The following is a 23,208-nucleotide window of genomic DNA, read 5'->3' on the forward strand; positions in this document are numbered from 1 at the left end:
TCTTGCTGGGGAATGCAGCCAGGGAGGTCAACAGGGAATCATGCCGGGTGCCTGGGAGAGTTGCCAGTTTCTCCTGATAAAGGCTTGATTTCCGACAGGGACAGACTTCCTCTGCATGTGACTAGAGGTGGGCATGACCTCACCTGCCCAGGTAACAAAAGAGAAGGACTGGCCAGCCATCTCTCTCTCTCTCTGACCACATTTGTCGAAGAAGCAACATCTGCTTAGTCTAAGATGCTCTCTTGGCTTCCAGCCAAGAGAGGACAAAGGGGTTGTCTCCTTATGGGAGAGTCGCGGATGACTCTGGGGTTGTGACGCTCATCTCGCTTTACTAGCCGAGGGAGCCAGTGTGCAGCTTCCAGGTCATGTGGCCAGCACAACGAAGCCACTTCTGGCAAAACCAGAGTAGTGCACGGAAACGCCGTTTACCTTCCTGCCGGAGTGGTACCCATTTATCTACTTGCACTTTGACATGCTTTCGAACTGCTAGGTTGGCAGGAGCAGGGCCTGAGCAACAGGAACTCACCCAGTCGCAGGGATTCCAACCGCCGACCTGATTGGCAAGTCCTAGGCTCTGTGGTTTAACCCACAGCACCACCCGCATCCCTAGGCATATTTTGCCGCTAGGCAAATTAGAGGTGAGATGTTGCCCTGGAAACTAAATAGTAGTCTTTTGGCTCTCAATGTCTGCCTTTGTTTTACCCTCTCTGAGCAGGCAGGTATCTGGTCTGCTGACATCATGATAACATGGATTTTGAAGTTCACTTGCGATTCCTACCCATGTGGTTGAAGCCTGGGAAAGTGCCCTTATTAACCCATCGAAGTCAAGGGCCTGAAAGCCGCATGATGAGCAATCTCAGTGCAGACAGCAAGAGCCAATTGTTCTCTTCTTCGTTTGGAAGGGCTTGAACTCACAGCCTTATGTTTGCAGGGAGCTTTTGTACCTTCTTCGGTTGCTATGGAGATAGTTACCGAAGAGCTGAACTTTTGCCTTGAAAACCTCTCGGTGTTTTTTCCACGCAGTTCTGCTGGTTGATCAGTTGCTGGAGCAGCCTGAGAAGAGGCAGTGAATGTCAGAAAGCGGCATGCTTCTTGAAGAACATTTGAAGCCAAAGTGGTCCGCAAAACAATATAGCCACAGTAGGTGGAGTTAAGGTGAAGGAGAGGCTGGTTCTAAAATCATGCTCAAAAGTTCTTTTGGTGAATTGATGATTAGCCAGCATTTGTTCCCTTTGCTTAACAACAACAACAACAACAACAACAACAACAACAACATAATAATAATACAGTGGTACCTTGGTTCTCAAACGCCTTGGTACTCAAAAAACTTGGAACCCAAACACTGCAAACCTGGAAGTAAGTGTTTGAGAACTTTTTTCGAAAGCTGTACTTGCTTTGTTTTGAGTGTTATGCTTCTGTTTTGAGTGTTACGCTGAGGTCTGTCTGTTTCTGCTATTTATTTTGTTTTTGCGGCTTTTTTGTTTTGTTTTTGTAGCTGTGTGGAACCCAGTTCAGCTACTGATTGATTGTGTGACTGCAGTACATTGTTTATTGCTTTCAATTTTTGGATCAATGGTCTCGTTAGATAGCAAAATTCATGTTAAACTGCTGTTTTAGGGGTTGTTTTTAAAAGTCTGGAATGGATTAATCCATTTTGCATTACATTCTATGGGAAAGCACGCCTTGGTTTTGGAACGCTTTGGTTTTGGAACGGACCTGCAGAACAGATTAAGTTTGAGACTCAAGGTACTACTGTATTTCAACTGGTGCAATTTCAGCTGGTGCAGTGAAGGCAGAGGATGTTGCAAATACCCAAATTCTAAGATAAGGACAAGTAAATGATGGACCTTGCAGGTGGAGAATACTTTTATTTTTAAATATCTTTAATATCAAGAGAATCTATGTATGAGTTATTAATACTTTATTATCTCTTTGCAGCTGTGCTGTATCTTTGTACTTTTGTCCTTCCAGATGGAGAAACTTTATGGTTCACATTTTTTTTAATTTTTTTGCTTCCCCCACCTTTTGTTACCTAAAAGGTAAAGGGAACCCTGACCATTAGGTCCAGTCATGGCCGACTCTGGGGTTGCGGCGCTCATCTCACTTTATTGGCAGAGGGAGCCGGCGTACAGCTTCCGGGTCATGTTCACACATGCGCATGACTAAGCCGCTTCTGGCGAACCAGAGTAGTGCACGGAAACGCTGTTTACCTTCCCGCCAGAGTGGTACCTATTTATCTACTTGCACTTTGACATGCTTTCGAACTGCTAGGTTGGCAGGAGCAGGGACCGAGCAACGGGAGCTCACCCTGTCGCGGGGATTCGAACCGCCGACCTTGTGATCGGCAAGTCCTAGGCTCTGTGGTTTAACCCACAGCGCCACCTGCATTTGTTATCTACCCCCACTCAAAAGTAAATCTCGTGCCCCGAAATTGTCTGAACCCAATTGCTGTAATTAAAATCTGCTTTGAGAGCAGCTTGTGTAGAAAGCACAAGGATGGACGGATGACCACGGCCATCAAAGCCTGATACTCCATGCACAAATCCACGCACCGTTAATCAGAAAAAAAAAACTAGCACTCTGAAGGCTCTGTGTTCACTGTTAACATTGATTTGCGTTCCCATTTCACTGTGAAGGATAAATGGAAAGGATGGCAAACGTCCCACTTTTGACTGCTGTTATTGCAAGGTAATTAAAAGGGAGTTAATGTGTTAAATGGTTTGTATTAAGTGATGCTCAGCAAGCAGTGGGCAGGGGAGGGGATGGGGGATGGAAGGGTAATTTTTTAAAAAAAATACAGTATATATTTTTTATTAAAGATTTCTTAGTTTACAAAAACACATGCGTTTTCTCTTTTTTCAAGTTGTGTTTTCTACAGATCAGTTTCATTTGTTGTGAGACATTAGCGTTGCATACAGTGTTAGGAAAAAAAGAGGGGGAAAGAGGAGAGGGGGAATGGTATATGTATGTGTGGGGTTTTGTGTCAGTGTCACTTGTGTGGGTTCTCTTACTATTCGCTTGTTGTATTTCCTTGGTGGTGAGAGAGGTTGGGGGTGGCCTAGGGTGTGGTTGGTTGTCTTTGGTTGGCTGTAGAGAGAATTGTTTTCATGTGTGAGTGGGGTGGGTGGGTGTTTATGAGTCAGGTTAACCAGATTAATTTGTATGCCGTTGGTGGATTCTTGTTCTTGTTCTTGTCTTGTTGAGCTGTGATGTGATAAAGGGGAGCCATACTGGGTTGAAGGCATCTTCTTCTATTTGTACCCCTAACTAAGCAAGTATTAGAAGTCACCACAGAACTGGACCTACTAAACATCTTCCAAGACAATAATGTGGGATGTAATCCACTGGGAGCAGTCAAGTGGAACATTCCTAGTTTTCCTAGAGTAGACATGCAAGGGAATGTTTGGTCCAGCCAGTCGAAACTTCCTGTTCCTCCTGGCCTGGAGCATCCTTCCTCTTGCATGTGACTAGAGTTGGGTGTGACCTTACCTGTCCAAGTAACAGAAGGACAAGGCATGCTGCCACTCTCTCTCTTTTCCATCTTCGTTTCGTCATGTGAACTGCAGGACTGCTAGCCTGCAGTCACTGGTATTATCCCTCCCATATGGGGTAGATCCACATGTATATATTTGTAACTAAGTCTGCCTTCAGGATGCGGGTTGCACTGTGGGTTAAACCACAGAGCCTAGGACTTGACAATCAGAAGGTCGGCCGTTCGAATCCCCGTGATGGGGTGAGCTCCCGTTGCTCGGTCCCAGCTCCTGCCCAACTAGCAGTTCGACAGCACCTCAAAGTGCAAGTAGATAAATAGGTACCGCTCCGGTGGGAAGGTAAACAGTGTTTCCGTGCGCAGCTCTGGTTCGCCAGAAGCGGCTTAGTCATGCTGGCCACATGGCCCGGAAGCTGTACGCTGGCTCCCTCGGCCAATAAAGCGAGATGAGCGCCGCAACCCCAGAGTCGGCCACGACTGGACCTAATGGTCAGGGGTCCCTTTACCTTTACTGCCTTCCGGAATCCAACTGTGAACTGATGTGAGTAAACCTCTTTTATTGACTTTAAATAAGTGTCTTAATTCTTTTAAGAGGGATAAAAGGGAACTTACCAGGTATATAACATATTGTATAACAGTGAGAGGCTTACACAAGCCTGCAACAAGCTATCTGCTGTGCATGTATGAAAGGGGAATGTAAACTCTGCTACATAAAGAAACTTGCTTGCACAAGTTAGGAAGGATATTAATAAATATCCTCTCCTGCCACCCTGAACATTCCCACAAATAATGCCCACTCACATCATAAAGAGTTCATAACCCGCCTACTCTGAGCGGCCAGAAAGATTATAGCCAGACACTGGAGAGACCTGTCAAGAGTAAGCATGGACCAATGGTATCAAATAGTATGGGAAACAGCCCTATTGGGGGGAAAACATAACCAAAAATTTGAAATTGACATGGGTGGAAGGGTAATTATGAGTTACATGCAAGTATCTGGAACTGAACCCCCGATGCAGTTTTAAGATCAAGAGCAGCTTCACGAGAGGACAGCAGAGAAGGGGAGGCTAGCCTTAGCCCAAAGGCACCTTCCCTGAGTTAAACATGCCGTGGAAACTCTTCAGGGGCAGTGTGAAGTGCAGAAATTGTGGGTGGGGAAAGGTTTAAGCACCTCTGCTGATTCTTTGTCCTAAAATCGCTCCCCTTTTCCTAAAACTGCTCTTCTTTTCTCTCTTTTTAAAGTTGCTGCTTGGGCATGACAGCATGGAACATGTAGTTGGGCCAGGAAGGCAAAGCTGGGAGATGATGCTGGGCAAGACGTATCTTATTTATTTCATAAATTTTATACGCCCTTGTATTGTTCAAACACACCCACCCACCCTCAAAGTGGCTTAAAGGTAAAGGTAAAGGGACCCCTGATCATTAGGTCCAGTTGTGACCGACTCTGGGGTTGCGGCGCTCATCTATAGGCCGAGGGAGCTGGCGTACAGCTTCTGGGTCATGTGTCCAGCATGACGAAGCCGCTTCTGGCGAACCAGAGCAGCGTACTGAAACGCCGTTTACCTTCCCGCCGCAGCGGTACCTATTTATCTACTTGCACTTTGACGTGCTTTTGAACTGCTAGGTTGGCAGGAGCAGGGACCAAGCAATGGGAGCTCACCCCGTTGCGGGGATTCGAACCGCCGACCTTCTGATTGGCAAACCCTAGGCTCTGTAGTTTAACCCACAGCACCACCTGCATCCCTCAAAGAGGCTTACAAAAAAAAATAAAACACAAAAATCCAGAAAAAATGATGACCTGGCTTTTAAAAAATACAAAAGTTAAAATACTAAAGCAGATTAAAATGGCTTCATCTGTCTAGGCATCTGGGTTGGCTCGGTCTAAAGAAGGGTGTATTCAGCAGGCGACGCAAAGAGCGCAGGGAAGACCCCTGCTTGCTCTCAATAGGCAGGGAGTTACAAAGTGAAGCCACACTAAATGATTGAGTTCTTACAAATGTGGGACGGGTATTATGTGGCACTTGCAGTAGTGCCATTGCCACCGATCGAAGCGGCCAAGTGGGTACGTGTGGGGCGAACTGCTCTTTGCAGGCACACTGGTTCCAAGCTGCTAAGAGCTTTCTATACTAATAGTAACACCTTGAACTTGGCCCGGTAAGCAGATTGGCAGCCGGTGCAGCCCTGAACCCTCTGGGATAAACTCCACCCTAGGTGAAGAACAGAAAGGATGAAACAGAGGAAGACAAAAGAAAAGGTGCAGAAGGACAACACATTTTAAAAGCACTTAATGGTGAAGAGTCTGTAAGCCGAGGTGTTGCTGTTGTGATGTGTTGTTGCTATTGGTGATAAAAATTCAGATGAGAGGGAAATGAGGAGAAGGCAGAACAGCTCCCGAAACCATTATGAGACATTTAAACCCTCCGGCAAAGCTCTTGTTCATTTTGATGGTCTGCATAGCATCACTTCATGGTGACTGGAGTGGTCAGATGTGTCCATCTTTCTCTCTGAAGACCCTTAAAAGAGTCTCAAACCCACCACCATCTCAAGCGGCCGCTTCTGGGTAGAAAGAATATCTGTGTTTTAGAGCAGCCAAACCCAGCTGCCTCACAACTGGCCATTTTCTCCACCTGGCTTCTACACCCATTGATGGGATGGTGAAACAAACTCCGTTAACGGCCAATTGTCCAATTTGGCCTTTATTGTACTCTGCCGCGATTTACAGTTATTTTACAAAGAAGCTGATGGGCTTTGGCAGGCTGAGTCGCTTGGCTCGAAAACTTATGAGATGAACACTGAGTCATAAATAAAACTTTTAACGAAATTATTATTTATGCAACAATATACATTGGCTCACATCTTGGTGCCCTTTAACGCTTCCTATTTTTGCATTATTGATTAAACCCAGCTGCCACTTTCATTCTTCCCCCATGTAAAAATATCTAGTGAAAATCACCCTTCAGTTGAGCAAGCCATCTATTAACGTCACAATTAACAGCTCCCATCCCTGCTTGTCTTATTTAGCACAAGGTGGGAGTGGAGGAGGAACTTTCTGTGTGTGTCAACGAAGGCAGGTGTGCACAACTGAACCAATTGCATCCCACCATTACTGCATGTTTCAGAGGCTAGAAAAATCTCCCGGGACCACAAAACAGGTGGGTTTGTCATATATCTCGCAAGCCACAAAGCATGATACTCCAGAGTCAGTCACGACTGAACCTAATGGTCAGGGGTCCCTTTACCTTTTTAATCTTGGAGTTGGGCCAAAAGGGAGAGGGGGAAGGTTAGTTATAAATGCCCTGTTGAAAGCAAACATATTCACAAGATGGTGCTGTTACTCCATCTTTGAATTAGCGTTTTGTGCCCTGGAAAGCTAGCAGAGGGATCGTTTGTTTTCGTTTGCAATTGAAAATCACTTGCAACGCACCCTTAAGAGTGCCATAGAGCACTGCCATTTATCACAGTGAGAATAGCTTTCATGTTTATAATTTTGCTCCTCTTCACAACTAATTATTTTATTTGCTGAAAAAGCCTCACATTATAATTACCGTGTCTTTCTGTGTATAACACGCCCCCGTGTATAAGAGGGACTCAAAATTAAGAAAATGCACTATACACTATCCATGTATAAGATGACCCCTTATTTTAAACTTCAGAAATTTAGGAAAAAATATAGTCTTATAGACGGGAAAAAATGGTAAGTGGATTCAAATGCTTGTGTATTTATTTTAGGGCTGTCATATTTCTGGATGTCCTTGGACATGCCTGGGATTCCAAATTGAAATCACCAGCTGGGCAGATTTTTTAAATTTTGAAAAAAATAAATCCTGGTTTCCCCCCCTTTTGCATGCGCTCAGGGAGTGGTTGAGCAGTCGGTCAGTCTGGCGGGCGGCTGACTGAATGCACCCAGCATCTCCCCCTCTCCAAGTTAAGAGCCGTGTCCGTCCTCCCTCCTCCTCCTCCTCCCCTCAGTGGCCCCCGGGCCTGGCCACAGCCACCCCCCCTGCCAACTTGCTGCCTCTGCTCTTATTTGCTCTCTCGAATATGGCAACCCTATGAAACTTTCGAACAAAACCCCATGTGCAAAACCCTACCCTACCCCTACCCCTACCCCTACCCCTACCCCTACCCCTACCCCTACCCCTACCCTACCCTACCCCTACCCCTACCCCTACCCCTACCCCTACCCCTACCCCTACCCTACCCCTACCCCTACCCCTACCCCTACCATAACCCGCCTAACAACTCTCTGTCCCCTTAACCACCTACAGTTCCCAGAATCCCTGAGGGGAAGCCATTCCTGTTCAAAGCGTCTTCATAGCACTTCCAGTGGACGGTGCGCCTAATGTGGCCTAATGTTTCCTCCCTCATTTTCTTCTCTCTCCCCACTGTCCCATCACTTGCAATGCAGCAGATGTCCGCCTGCAGTCTCGCTTCAAAGCTCCTTCTCTCAGGTATGGCCACGGCCTTGTCCATTGAACACTGCCAGTATTTCACATTCATTTCTCCAATGTAAATAGGGACGTTCTGCGGTTCTCTTCATGACTTTGGGGAAAACCTCACCGGCTCTGGACATCCCTGCAAGGCAAAGGCAAAGAGGTGAATGGGATGGCCCCCATCCAACAGCGTCCCCCCAGACTCCTCCTCTGTTTGGCTGCCTGTTAACAAACAAGGCTTCCAAACCACTTTGCATCCATCTCAGCCAGCGTAGCCTCATGGCATCCACTAGCCTGAACACAAACTCTTCCAACAACCACCCACCAGCTGCAGCCTCACCAGGTCCATTGCCAGACATCAACCAGCTTCAGAGCTGAATATCCGTCGCCTTCAGGTAGCAATCCCACCAGCAAGTGAACTTTGTACTTGTCTTCTCCTTGCTCCACAGCATCCCAGCACCGGGCGATTGCCTCCTTCCGCTTGTCAGCTTGCTGCCACGGGGCAGGAGACCACCAGGGCTGAGTGCCACTGAGCTGCCCATTTCTCTCTGGGGAGGGCAACTGCCGAGGCTTGCGCCTTGGCCCACATTTATACCTGCTCAGCTGCCAAATGCTTTTGTGTAACATCACAGTCAACCCACAGACAATGGCAGCAGCTGGGGAGGCATCACCATAACGGGAAGCGGGGGGGGGGGGGAGGCGCAGCTCCGCAGCCAAAACACCCTCCCCCAAGTTGTGTCTATATCTGTGAAGGCCACACCAGACACCCAAGGGGGCAGGAGGGGGACATTTTTCAGCCCAGGGGCTGCATTTCCCTCCACATAACACTTGTCAAATTCACAAATGAACAGAGCAATAAAAGCAAGCCTTATCTTTGCTGTTCAAGGAATGGCATGCAGAGAGAAAGTTAGCATCTCAGTAAAAAAGCACTTTTTCACCAATCAGTCAGTCAGTCAGTCAATCAATCAATCAATCAATCAATCAATCAATCAATCATTTATTGTATTTGACTAATAGCCATTACAGAGCCAGTTACAAAAGCATCAAACCCAAAGACCCAAACTATAGCTCCCAGATTCATTTGCTCTTCAGATATCCGGACGCTCCTTTTTTCAGCTTGTCATAGTCTGCATTCACCGCATAGAACTGAAAGAGGGCAGCACGGTTAAGTGTTATCTCCAGCTTGGACTACTACCATGCGCTCTACGTGGGGCTACCATTGAAGGTGACTCGGAAGTGGCAGGAAAGGATCTCTAATCATTCAGCTTTAATGGGCTTAAAAGCAATTTTGCAGGAAGAACCACAAGTCAATGGCAGAAACTCAGGGATCTATCTTGCTTATTCAGTCAGAGTTTAGAAGACTGAACTGGAGAGGAGAATGAAGAATACCAGGCCTTCCAAAGTTGAAGCTTATTATTCCTCCCACCAAATGGCCATTATTATTATTATTATTATTAGCCCATCTTCCGTAGATTTCAGGGATGGGGCTGATGGGAGTTGGAGTCCCAACAATCTCTGCTGGACACCAGGATTCCCATCCCTGGCCTATAAGATAACCAGCATCATAACCCTAGTTAAGTATTTCCTACCATACCTTGTACTGGTCGTTGGGTCACAGCTTGTTCCAAGGCTCTGGGTTGCTCTTTTTGTCCCAGCCAGGCAGAGAAAAGTGACAAGAGGCAGACAGCAAGGAGTACATCTTTGTAAGAAGAAGAAAAAGATACAGCATAAAGCGTAAGGCTCTGCCCAACTGTTGGCACATGGTTCCCATCAAATTTAACAATCATGGCCTCCTCAGTGCCACCCGAAGAGCACACTTCTTTTATAATGTGGGAAGTAAAAAAAAAAAAAGAAAGCCACCGTACCACAAGTATTTGTAAAAGCCCTTTAAAGCCAGTTAACACACAGTTACCTAAATGCAAGGGCAGCTTCTCACTGCCTTGCACCAGAGACAGCGGCAAGTTTGTGAGGCAGTGCTGGACAGAACTCGATGCTGGCAACCCACTCCTACACTTTCTCCATGACAGGCTCCTGATAGACTTTGTGCTTTCTGCTCAGACAGTTCTTTGGCTTTACTCTCTTTCCAAATACCCTTTTAGCTATGCTGTACCGCTCATTGCAATGCCTTGGATACAACTCGGCTGAGGAATGGCAATGCTTATATGGTTGGTTTTCTTACTCTAAAGCTAAGAAGCTGACGCTCATGTTTTACTGTAGTTTTATAATTTGTTTTATAACTATTCTTCTTCTTCTTCTTCTTCTTCTTCTTCTTCTACTACTACTACTACTACTACTACCTCTGGAGCACAGCAGGTCATATTTTATTCAGGTTGTGCTTTAAGATGCAACACTTAAAGAAGTGGCAAAAGCTCTGCTCCCAAGGAGCTTGGAAGGGTGCTTATCAGCCTGGCCCAGCCAGGCCACCAGTCCCTGCCACTGGGTCCCCAGACGCTCTTCAGTGGCAGTGTCGCTTCTGAAAAGAAGCCAAGCTCACTCCCATCCTCTCAGGCCACGGATCCCTGGGATTAATTCTGAGTTGCGTAAATTAGTGGGTAGCTGCCACGGATGGGAGTCCAGCTGAGGTCCCATTCAAAAGCGCTGCCTCGCATCCATCAGTCAAGGACACCCAGGGGCCACTGGGAGGCGGGGAGCACGTGACGTGGTTTTGCGGGGATGGCAGTTGTCAGCACCATGCCAAGGGCTGATCCTGCCCTGAGGGGTGGCACTTACCTGACATCAGGGTTGCGAAGAGCAAGGCGCATGGTGCACAGGCCGGTCCCTCCGATTCCAATAAAGATGAACAGAGGAATCAGCTGTGATAAACAGAACGTTTTGAGATCCAAAGCCAACGTTGAAAACCGGAATAAGTCGCCTATGACAGTGTGTGTGGGAGAGGTCAACTACGAATGACACCAGATTCAGGTGGAAGGCCATGTTGATCTGTCATAGTCGTAATAAATAACAAGATGAAAAAATATTTTTTAATAATTCCAGTGGCACCTTAAAGATCAACTCAATATAAGTTTTCAAGGTATGAGCTTTTGTGTGTAATACACACTTCAGATACTTCAGCCTTATAACTGTTGAAGACTGTTATGGCCAGTTGGTTCCACAGGGAAGGGCAAGGGATTCTTAAAGGGATAGATGACCAAAATTAGCTTCTAATTGCATTCTATACAAGAGCTTAAAGTAGCTGTCTTATTGCAGAGGAATTTTAGAAATACACTTGAAAGAGAAGTTGTTGAATTACAACTCATTACGAAACTAAAAACTATGGAGAGACCTGGTCTGAATGGAGATACTGGATTCATGTCCCATTATACATACTAAAGCTAAATTACTGGAATTATTAAAAAAGATCTTTTCCTATTTCATCTTGTTATTTATTCCGAATGACACCTGCACACAAACAAGCAACTTCCTTGGGCAGACAACGTCTGCTCCCAGGTTGCTAACTAATGCTTTTTAAGTCTCCCGCTGCAATTTTTACTTATGAGAGAATTTCTAACCTGCCTTTCTTCCAAGGATTCCAGGGGAGCTTACATTATAATAAAACACAAGAATAAAACCGATCCAACATGGCTTATACAAAACAGATAAAAGCAGAGCACGCTCCATTAACCACCTGGACTTTCATCTGCAGCAGCAGCAACAAAATTCCCTTCACCTTCCTGCCCACCCCAAAATCCCAGGCATACAGGTTCGTTTGCACAGGATAGCAATGCAGATGCTGTTGGAATCCAACTCCCATCGGCATAGCCGACGGTCAGAGATGATGGGAAGGCACCAAGTTGGGGACGGCTGCTACAAGCCTCTTTGCTGGGTTTCTTTTGGCAGCAGGGGCTAGCAAAATTAAGGAGGTGCTGGCAGAAACACAGCGCTGCTGAGAAACCTGCCTGAGAAAGTGGTCTGCACGGGCATTTTAAGAGCTCAAAGGAGTCAACATGGCAGAGGCCAAGAGATGGAGGGAAAGCAGCTCCCAGGCTCTGCAAGGCCCAGAAAGCTAAATAATCCATCTCTGACCTAGAGGAATCCAGTCTTTTCTAAACCACCTGTGGAGAGGGGAGGGGACATTGCCCTCAAAAAAGCTGCATCCTAACCCCTTAGACTAAAGCCTGTTTGCTCATTTATCTGTGCCTATTATTTATTGACAAGTTTTATATGACTTCTTGTATGTTAGGGTTATCTCTCCAGCTGCTGCAGAGAGGGAGGGCAATTAAGGAGTGTTGCTGTTACTGAAAAAATAAAGCGAAATTCTTTGCAACCTGCTGTGGTCTTTCTGGCATAGGTAAAAAATAAAACAGAATTTTGTTGGCACCTTGCCCCCCCCTTTGCTTAACAAGCTCAGATTACAGCTGCTCTCCCCCTCCTCTCTGCCTTCTGCATCTGAGCTTTGCTGACAAGAAGTGACTGCCACAGCATTCCCTCACAGGATGGCATGAGCAGGGTAAGGGTTTATATACAGTGGTGCCTCGCAAGACGAAATTAATTCATTCCGCGAGTTTTTTCGTCTTGCGATTTTTTCGTCTTGCAAAGCATGGACTTTGGAAAAGCTTCAAAAATCACCAAAGTCTTCAAAAACCTCAAAAAAGGCTACCACACCACGTGCTATGAGTTGCTCCTCAAAGTGAATGAACGGTTTTAAGAAAAAGGAAACAAACTTGCAAGACAAAGGAAACAAACTTGCAAGACGTTTCCGTCTTGCAAAGGAAGCCCATAGGGAAATCCGTCTTGCGAAGCAACTCGCAAAATGAAAAACTCTTTCGTTTTGTGAGTTTTTCGTCTTTTGAGCCATTCGTCTTGCGAGGTACCACTGTACTGGGTAATAGATTGCAGCCTGGTCTATTGCTGTCATTTTATGAATCAATGGTCTCGTTAGACAGTAAAACTCATGTAAAATTGCTGTTTTAGGGGTTGTTTTTCATCGGATTAATCCGTTTTCCATTATTTTCTAGGGGAAGGCATGCCTTGGTTTAAGACTACTTTGGTTTAAGACCAGACTCCAGAACGGATTAAGTTCGTAAACCAAGGTACCACTGTAAGGCATTATTTAATGGTACTAAGAGCCATTATAAAATTGGTGAATTAATTGAAAGGTAAAAAATTGCTTAGAAACATAAAGAGTAGCTTCCTATTTAAAAGGTCAGTCTATTGACGCTTATATAGTGGGACCTTGATTTAAGAACAACTTTGTTTATGAACAACTTCGATTAAGAACGCTGCAAACCCAGAAGTAGGTGTTTTGGTTTGTGAACTTTGCCTTGCATGCAGAACATGTTTCGCTTCCTGTTGAGTGTGTTCCATTTGTAAATTGAGTCCCCTGCTGCTATGGGAAAGCACATCTTGGTTTAAGAATGCTTTGGTTTAAGAACGGACTTCCAGAACGGATTAAGTTCGAAAACCAAGGTACAACTGTATATTGAAATAAATGCGTTGAATCAAAAGTCTTAACAAAACATCCTTAAACAATGAAAAGGCAACAATCATTTCATTTCCTACACCCTTTATTTTACACCACTGTAAATTGTAAAAAATAAATAATTGGTGTTTGCTATTTAGATCAATCCGTATAGCTCATTGTGTAGAGCATGAGACCCTTAATCTCAGGGCCTTCCTTTGAGCTCCACGTAGAGCAAAACATTCCTGCAGGGGCTGGACTTGAAGACACTCGTGTTCCCGTATAATTCTTCCATGATTCTGTCATCTAAGGGCATTGCTTTCAAGTGAAATCATTCTCTGCGCACTCAAACACATTCAAAGGTTTTAATAAAAAGTAATCTTTATTAAATCGTTTTCCAGATGAAATACATTGTTTCCAAGAGATTTGCATGGGGAAAGCTTTTCGATTTCTCAATAATAAGGGGCAGTGGGGTGAGGGAGGCCAGGGCCACATCCACACCATTCATTTCATGTGCTATGAAGCCACTTTAAACACCATTCTGAAGAATAGCCCTCAGTCCACAAAGCAACGCGCAAATATTTGGGTATAGGTAAAGGCAGGGCCGGATTTTGGTTTGATGAGGCCCTAAGCTACTGAAGATAATGGGGCCCTTTATATGTCCAGCTGTCCTTTGTCAACAACAAATTGTCTCTGTTTTTTTGTGCTGAATATATGCTATATGGTAATTGATGGACCTAATAGGTACCTAAAGCCATTTGCACATAACAAAATATGTATTTTATTAAAGTAATTGTTGAACTGAAATACAATTAAGAAGTATATTAATAGTGGATTTTTTGGGGGGGGGGGCAAGAGAGTGGCGCCCTAAGCTATAGCTTGTTTAAAGGTAAAGGGACCCCTGACCATTAGGTCCAGTCGTGACCGACTCTGGGGTTGTGATGCTCATCTCGCTTTATTGGCTGAGGGAGCCAGTGTACAGCTTCTGGGTCATGTGGCCAGCATGACTAAGTCTCTTCTGGCGAACCAGAGCAGCACACAGAAACGCCGTTTACTTTCCCATTGGTGTGGTACCTATTTATCTACTTGCACATTGACGTGCTTTCGAACTGCTAGGTTGGCAGGAGCTGGGACCCAGTGGCCTAGCGTGGGGGGTGCAGGGGGGCTGGCCGCACTGGGCGCAACATCTGGGGGGGCGCGCTCGCCGCCTCCAGAGTCGCCGAAGAGCCTCGGGCGCAGGCTGTAGCAGAGCCCCATGGCAGCAGCCCAGGCAGCAGCAAGAAGAAGCTGGCAGCGGCGGCAGTTTAGGGGTTAGGGGCACAAATTACTTGCCTTGCCCCGGGTGCTGACAACGCTACGCCGCTGCTGGGACCGAGCAACAGGAGCTCACCCCATCGTGGGGATTCTAACTGCCGACCTTCTGATCGGCAAGTCCTAGGCTCTGTGGTTTAACCCACAGCACCACCAGCTTGTTTAGCTTATATGTAAATCTGGCACTGGGTAAATGTAAAAAGTAAAGGACCCCTGGGTGGTTGAGTCCAGTCAAAGGCGACTATGGGGTTGTGGCGCTCATTTTGCTTTCAGGCCGAGGGAGCTGGCATTTGTCCACAGACAGCTTTCTGGGTCATGTGGCCAGCAGGACTAAACTGCTTCTAGTGGAATGGGAAACCGTGACGGAAACCAGAGCGCACGGAAACGCTGTTTACCTCCCTGCCGCAGCGGTACCTATTTATCTACTTGCACTGGTGTGCTTTCGAACTACTGGGTTGGCAGGAGCTGAGACAGAGCAACAGGAGCTCAGTTCGTTGGTGGGATTCGAACCACCAACCTTCCGATCGGCAAGCCCAAGAGGCTCAGTGGTTTAGACCACAGCCGAACTTGTCCAGCACACTTGGCGCATAAAGTTGAAAAACCCACTTTCCTTCCCCTTTTGTAGGATCTAGTTAACTTATTAACTATGAGAGAGGAAAGCCTTATGGAAGAATAGATAGCACGGTTCATTCCAATATAAGCTGCTATCAGTCAGCATTATCTACCAATTATACCATAAACGTCAACACTATTGTTGCCTTAGTAACATACGTAGCATTTCAACAAAATCATAAAAGAGAGCTTGCAACGTACATGGAGTTAAAGTGAATAGGGTTCATGGGTATCAGCATATAAAAGCTGCCTTCTTTCTTTTTTTGTCAAAATGATTTTTATTAGCTTTACATATAATCACAATATGTAACATCATATCCTCTTATTAAATCTCTTGGCTCAACCAAGCCTAAATGACTTCCCTCCCTCCCCCCTAACGGTTTACAATATTAAATTTTACTTTTTGGCATTTCCTTTCCTATTCTTGTTATATCATTACTTAAAATATTAAATTACTCAACCTGAATAGGTAATTAATTCATCTTAAAAAGGTAAAGGTAAAGGACCCCTGACAGTTAAGTCCAGTCGCGAACGACTCTGGGGTTGCGGCGCTCATCTTGCTTTACTGCCCGAGGGAGCCGATGTTTGTCTGCAGACAGTTTTTCCGGGTCATGTGGCCAGCATGACTAAGCCGCTTCTGGCGAACCACAGCAGGGCACAGAAACACCGTTTACCTTTCCACCGGAATGGTACCTTTTTATCTACTTTCACTTGGACGTGCCTTCGAACTGCTAGGTGGGCAGGAGCTGGGACTGAACAACGGGAGCTCACCCCAGCGCGGGGATTCGAACTGCTGACCTTCCGATTGGCAAGCCCTAGGCTCAGTGGTTTAGACCACAGCGCCACCCGCATCCCTAATTCATTCATTCATTTATATTTAATTCATCTTACAAATCTTCAACCCTGCTAATAACCCTGCTAATGATGTTAATTGCTTACAGTTGCCTTTCAAATATAATATAAATTTATTCCAGTCTTTTTGGAATACTTTATCTTGCTGGTTCTGTTTTGACAGTTCTGCAAAGTCCATCGTTTTCATCTGCCACTTTTCTTTTGTTGGTAAAAGCTGCCTTCTTTCAATCAGCCTCTCGGTATTGCCTTGGATGATTGCCAGCAGCTTAGACCTGTTTAAAACTAGTAAGACAACACTTAAAATGTGCCAAGCCAGACCCTCCAAGTGTCCCTATTTTCCAAGGACAGTCCCGGATTTACAGAACTGAAAAATGGAAAGCATAATGCTGGTGGTCAACAAAAGAGGTTTAAAGACTCTCAGAAGGCAAATAATAAAAAAGTAGTATAAACACGGACAACTGGGAAACACTGGCCTGTGATCACTCCAATTGCAGAACACCAAAGATGTCATGGACTTTGAACCTGGTAGCCAAGCCAACCAGTGCCTTTGATGTTTGCTCCTAAGGATGTGTGGGTGGGTGAATCATGGAGCAGCCCCCTAAAATCTGTGTCTGCTTTTTTAGGGGGCAGGTATTAGACAAGTGGCTTGGTGGGCCCCTCCCTCCATAACTGGAAAGCTGTAAGAGTTGCCAGGGGTCCTCCGGCAGAGATGTGGGCCTCTGCAGGTGGCTTTTGACACCAACCCCCCGATACTAGATCCTGAGCTTACGATTCACTGCTCTACTTAAAATGATGTTTAGTCCCTATAGTAATAATGGAAACCCATTTAATTTGTCTTATTTAGTGACTCCCTGAGGCGTGAAAGTTGTGGGCGAGGACTGTAGGCAAAAATGCAGGCTGGAAGACAGCCACTACTTGAAGGCTTGGATTGAACTCACTGCCTATAGATAATCCACTTAGCAGAGGAAAACAGATGTATTGAGGAACAATTTAACTCAGCGATTAGTCACTCGTGATCCCAGAACTAGGACTGGCAACATTCCCAGAGAGGTGAGAGGAAACCTATGCCACATTCCTAATGTGTGCATCTGTGTTTAAATAGAGGGGCATACCGAATGTTTTGCTATTTTTGCCCCCTCCGTTCCAAAATAATACAAACATTTACCTTGTTTGTTGTACTGTTTCCTTGACCCAGGGCTGCTTTGGTGCCATGATGATGTCTTGTGTCCCTAGCTATTTCCAACCTTGCATGTAGCCAGGGTCAGCGCAAGACATTTTGCTGCCAGAAGTGAAAGCCACGTGGCAATCACAGCTCTGGCCACTCCCCACCCCTCAGCCCCTGCTCCCTGAGGCAGCTGCTGCATTCTGCCTCATATTAGGGCCAGCCCTGTATGCATGCACTGCCAAAAAACCAAAGGAAAGCATGTTCAGTTGAAATATACTCAGAGTCGAGAGTGGATTTTGTTATGTACTGAAGTTCTCATCCTGGGCCAGCAGGGGGATACTGTAGATAGTTATGCAAATGAAGGATCGAAAAGTGACATCCAGTGATTGGATAGTTTTGTATGCAAATGAAGGATCAAAAAGTGACGTTCAGTGATTGGATAGTTTTAGAACGTTGCAACAGTTACAATTGTTCTGTAGCTCTATATAAGCAGGCTGACTGAGCTCCTCAGTTTAGTTCTGTTCCAGCTTACAAAATAAAGAGCTGCTTTGGAGAAATCGTTGTGTCGTCTGCTATGTCAACCCACAATTTAACAGATTTTATGTTCTTTATTTCAGCTCTTAGTGGTGAGGAGGAATGGAAGTTCCCCCAGAATGTCTGCTTTATATACATTATTTACACAATGGGCCCCACGTGATAGGCTAATTCTGGGATTCTCCTGTAGGCCAATCAGGTTGAGGATTCACTTCCACCTGGAGCTGGATTGGGTGGCTCCTGTGGACCAACCAGACTGCTGCATTCTGTATCCTATTATTCTAGGACCAATCAGACTGCTGCATTCTGGATCCTATTGTTCCAGGACCAATCAGACAGCTGCGTTTTGGATCCTATTCAACTCAGTACATAACACCAATCCTGCTGGCTATTTGCTCAGGTCCACATATGCAAATAAGGAATTGAAAGTGATGTTCAGTGATTGGATAGTTACAGAAAGTTGTTACTGTTGCGTTGTAGTTGAGCTCTATATAAGTAGGCTGGCTGAACCCTTCAGTTCAGTTCTGTTCTGGTGTGTGAATAAACAAGAGCTGTCTGAAGAATCGTTGTGTCGTCTGATATGTTCACCCACAACTTAACAGTCTTCCTCTTCTCAGGAAGGTTCAGGAGAAGGGGATGGCTGGCCACCACCATCCCTCCTCTGTCCAGCCCCTGACAGTGTGTGTTGTGTGCAACCTACTAGCCCTTCAGCGAGGCTTCAAGTATGGGTTACCTTTGGAATCTATTCCATGACTGCCTGTGAATCTGCATTACCTTGGGGGCCATGTGTCAGCAGTATCCCCGGGGATGGATCCGGCCTGCCAGCACAGCTTTCAGGCCCAGCCCGCAACGGAGAAAATATTGCATTCTTTCCCTTCCACCCTCTTTGCTTCTGTGGCACAAAGCCCGCCGGGCCTGCCCACATCACTGCATTGTTAAAAAGACTAGAATAGAACGAAACTTCAGATTATATAAGTGCTCTGTATAAATTCTTGCACATAGCACAGTATATAGAGGAACGGCAGCTTGCATTCAGTGTGTGGGCAAGCGCTGTGGCAATGACTGCCTCCCCGCAGCCTTGGCCAGCAATGCCTGTTCGGTAGACAGAAGCTTGATCACCAATCTTATATAGCAGGATTTCTTGTATATATTAACATTATCCAAATGTGCCCCCTTTGAGCAAGAGCTGAGGTTGCTCCGTGGGCAGAGGAACCCTGCCTCAGTGACAGAGCATATTCTTTAACAAGCAGGGGGGAAGCCATTTCCCAGGACTTAAAATGTTCTTACCGTGCGGCTGGGATCAGGACAACTTGAGGGCTGGTGGCCAAGGGTCTGCTCCTCACCTGTGGAGGCTGGGTGGAAAGCCAGCAGTTCCCCATAACCGGCAGAAATTCCCCTAACCCTGTTGCCAAACCTCAGTTATTTTAATATCTGGAAGCTTTTCTCCCTGTGTATAATGAGAAGCTTCCTCAAATGTGCCTTAAATCTTGCACCTGCCCCTTTAAGCACCCGGGATGCTCCCAGGCATAGCAGAACTGCTTTAAGTATTTATTGGGTTATTATGATCTGAAAAGGGACGTGGGTGGCGCTGTGGTCTAAATCACTAAGCTTCTTGGGCTTGCCGATTGGAAGGTTGGCGGTTCGAATCCCGGCGACGGGGTGAGCTCCTGTGGCTCAGTCCCTGCTCCTGCCAACCTAGCAGTTTGAAAACACGTCAAAGTGCAAGTAGATAAATAGGTACCACTCCAGCGGGAAGGTAAACGGCGTTTCTGTGTGCTGCTCTGGTTCACCAGAAGCAGCTTAGTCATGCTGGCCACATGACCCGGAAGCTGTACGCCGGCTCCCTCGGCCAATAAAGCAAGATGAGCGCCACAACCCCAGAGTCAGCCACAACTGGACCTAATGGTCAGGGGTCCCTTTACCTTTATGATCTGAAAAGTCTAACTTGGCATAAGGCATGTTTGTATGGGCAGCAGCAAAATTGTACCTGCATGTACCATTCTCAGAGAGAAAGCAGGGGTTATAAGAATTTTAAGGTCTCAAGTATAGAATAAATATTCACAAGTGCACACATATCTGAATACATAAACCATGTGTCTGAAATAGTATGGGAGAGCAGTCCTGAAGCCATTTTGTCTCTCCCAATGACCTCAAATATTCCTCTGCAGTAAGGGAGGCAAATGGGGAAAGCTTATCCATTGTCTTTTTGCTTGCAAATCCTGTCTTAAGGGCGTATTTGTGTATGAATAGGGCGAGCCTGTGAAGTACAGTGGTATCTCGGGTTAAAAACTTAATTTGTTCTGGAGGTCCGTTCTTAACTTGAAACTGTTCTTAACCTGAGGTACCACTTTAGCTAATGGGGCCTCCCGCTGCACCACCGCTGCATGATTTCTGTTCTCATCCTGAAGCAAGGTTCTTAACCCGAGGTTCTATTTCTGGGTTAGCCGAGTCTGTAACCTGAAGCGTCTGTAACCTGAGGTACCACTGTATTAACCATCACCAAAGAATGGCCAGGCTGCCCAGGTAATGCAATCAGTGACCATTATCAGTTATCCTGGCAGACAGGATTTCTGCTGTGAACCCACCTCCAGTGATGTATGTATGATGATTTTGCAGTGGTCTTTGGCTAAGGGGGTTGGGCAATGTCCAAAGTCTTTAAAGGTTCCTGCAGTTATCCAGAATGCAGCAGCTGGACTGGTGACTGGGAGTGACCGCCGGGACCATATAACTCTGGTCCTGAGAGACCTGTATTGGCTCCTATTATGTTTCCAAGCACAATTCAAAGTGTTGGTGCTTTAAAGCCCTAAATGGCCTCGGCTCAGTATACCTGAAGGAGCATCTCCACCCCCATTGTTCAGCCCGGACACTGAGATCCAGCGCCGAGGGCCTTCTGGTGGTTCCCTCATTGCGAGAAGTGAGGTTACAGGGAACCAGGCAAAGGGCCTTCTCGATAGTGCTGCCTGCCCTGTGGAACGCCCACCCAGCAGAAGTCAAGGAAATAAGCAACTACCCTACTTTTAGAAGACATCTGAAGGCAGCCCTCTTTAGGGAAGTTTTTAATGTTTAATGCTGTATTGTGTTTTTAATATTCGATTGGGAGCCACCCAGAGTGTCTGGGGAAACCCAGCCAGATGGGTGGGATATAAATAATAAGTTGTTGTTGTTGTTGTTGTTGTTGTTGTTCAGGGTCTCACCCTCCGTGGAAGGAGGGGAGGGAAGTCTTTTGCAACAGAAAAATAAATATCTGCCTTGCTTTCCAATGGATCCTCCCTCCATCCATTCTTCTCGGACCAATCATGGATTTAGGGGACTCACAGTCCCATGAGGGGTTGGGCAGCAAAAGCCAAACCCAAATTTTTTTACATCACAGGGAAGACAGTCCCATGCTGAAATGGTGGCATAGATCCCCGTGCAAAAGCTGGCAAGAGGAGGCCTTGGATTGGTGCCCGAATGCATTCAGTATGTCCTGCTTTCAAACATACATTCTCCATCTCTGTCCTAGTCATGTCAAGTCAGTCCAGGCTGAAAATGTACATTCGTATTGAGGCGCTATTCACAGAGCCCCATCAGTTAAACGACTCCATCCTTCCTAATGGTGCTGGCTGAGGCTATTCCCTTTCATTTTAGTTTCTGAGTATGTTCCTGCCCTCAATTCACTTCCTCCACTGTGTTCCCAGGGAACAAAAGAGATGGAATGACAAGTACTCAACACAATCTTCTATTATTCTCCTTCGCCATCACAACAAGCACAAACACACAACACGCGCATGACCTCGCTCCCCTCCAACACACACATCTCTCCCCAGGAGGACAATTTAGTTGTTTTTCTTTCAGGGGTCTTGTTCAAAACCACCTCTTATAATTTGTGCACAATTTCTAGCCTACTGGTGAGAAGCAACTGCTTCTGCGAGAAGTGGCTCATTGCTGGCGCCAAGGACACAACTGCTGTGACAAAGTTTGCACAGCTGGCTTCCTGGCTGACAGAAGGAAGATCAACACAGCATAGCCAGAAGAGTGAGGCTTGTGTATTTGAAACCGGGCTGGACCAAACTGACAAGGGCAATTTTTCAGCCACCTCGAAACTGGCTATCTCGTTCCAGCAATATTTAGGGGGGCGAGGTGTGGTGAAGAGACTAGGAGTGGCCGCCTTTTGGTTTTCCCATGGAAACCCTGTCTTGTGGTAGTTTTATTAATTTTGAGAAATTCAAAATGGCTGCCACTATTAAAAAACAACAACAGCCTTCTTTGTTGGGCGTCACCATGACAATGGACGACAGCTGAATATCACTCTAGAGAAACACACACTTTTACAGAATGGGGGAAGATTGTTCTTCCGGCAGCTCATTTTATTTGAGGGATACAGTGCTAAATACCCAGTCGAGGAAATTCACTGAAAAGCAATAGGTAACACTTGCTTGACGCAACGGCATCTAACCTTGACACAAACAGATTGGAATAAATGGGCATTCAATAGTCAACCTTGTCTGACTTCTGTACTAGCAAACCAGCTGTTTGGACAGGGCTGGATTTAGGTTTGATGAAGCCCTGAGCTACTGAAGGTAATGGGGCCCTTTGTGTGTCCAGCTGTCCTTTGCCAACAACAAATTGTCCCTGTTTTTTGTGTTGAATATATGCTATATGGTAATTTATGGTCCTAATAGGTATCTAAAGCCATTTGCACACAACAAAATATGTATTTTATCAAACTAATTGTTGAACTGAAATACAATTAAGAAGTAGTATATTTTTTTGGGGGGGGCCAAGAGAGTGGGGCCCTAAGCTATAGCTTGTTTAGCTTATACGTAAATCCAGAACTGTGTCCGGATTATAGGTAAGCACCATTGCTAGTTGTAAAGCAACTTTCCCCCATCTTTATAAAACACATTGTCCCGTCATACTGTTGCTTAATCTTTGGACCAACAGAACCCACATTGATTTTCCTGTATCATAAATAGCATTCCTGAAGTACCTGTTCTGAAGCCTTGGCTTTTCTATATTTATATGCTTCCTCCTCCCTGCAGAACTATTATTAAGAGGAATAATCTGCATTTCTATTGTCTCCAGTGCAGTTTGCATTCCCCCATCTATCATGATGAGATGATGACTCAGACTCTTGTCAGCGCCTTTGAGATATCAAACAATAGGGCTGAGGATTTGGTGCAATGGAAACCCTCTGAATGGGAGGTTCTCCCTGCTTCATCATGCCACCTCCTCTGCCAATGATTCCTGCCTCAGCTATTATATGCAAGCTTTCCAAAGTATCTAATCTTTTGGTGGTGCTGGATGAGTGAATTGTGATGGGACAGCTTGGAATGGAGCCCCTTTCCAAAAAGGACATCACCAATGCAGTGATAAATGGTGACCATATGTTTGTGAAACATGGACCACTTATAAACGCCATCTCCAACTCCTT

General features: G+C 45.8%; 1 protein-coding gene across 5 annotated transcripts; it reads right to left on the bottom strand.

Moving 5' to 3' along the window:
* Positions 1-7,692: 7,692 nt before the first annotated feature.
* On the bottom strand, positions 7,693-11,698 carry LOC310846867 (uncharacterized protein). 5 transcript variants are annotated; one of them, XM_083744057.1, is made up of 4 exons: positions 10,924-11,504; positions 10,654-10,736; positions 9,518-9,622; positions 8,072-8,500 (listed from the first exon to the last, which is right to left on the bottom strand). In XM_083744057.1, the coding sequence occupies exons 2-4, from the start codon at positions 10,683-10,685 to the stop codon at positions 8,260-8,262; spliced, it is 378 nt and encodes a 125-aa protein (XP_083600183.1). In that variant the 5' UTR covers positions 10,686-10,736; positions 10,924-11,504; the 3' UTR covers positions 8,072-8,259. The 5 variants fall into 5 exon arrangements, 1 of the variants encoding a protein (XP_083600183.1); XR_014565565.1 differs by lacking the exon at positions 8,072-8,500 and adding an exon at positions 8,632-9,069 and having other exon boundaries at positions 10,654-11,698; XR_014565563.1 differs by lacking the exons at positions 8,072-8,500; positions 10,654-10,736; positions 10,924-11,504 and adding an exon at positions 7,693-8,065 and having other exon boundaries at positions 9,518-10,182.
* Positions 11,699-23,208: the final 11,510 nt, after the last annotated feature.

Source organism: Podarcis gaigeae (assembly GCF_964106915.1).
Source record: "Podarcis gaigeae genome assembly, chromosome: 6".
Taxonomy (NCBI): Eukaryota; Metazoa; Chordata; class Lepidosauria; order Squamata; family Lacertidae; genus Podarcis; species Podarcis gaigeae.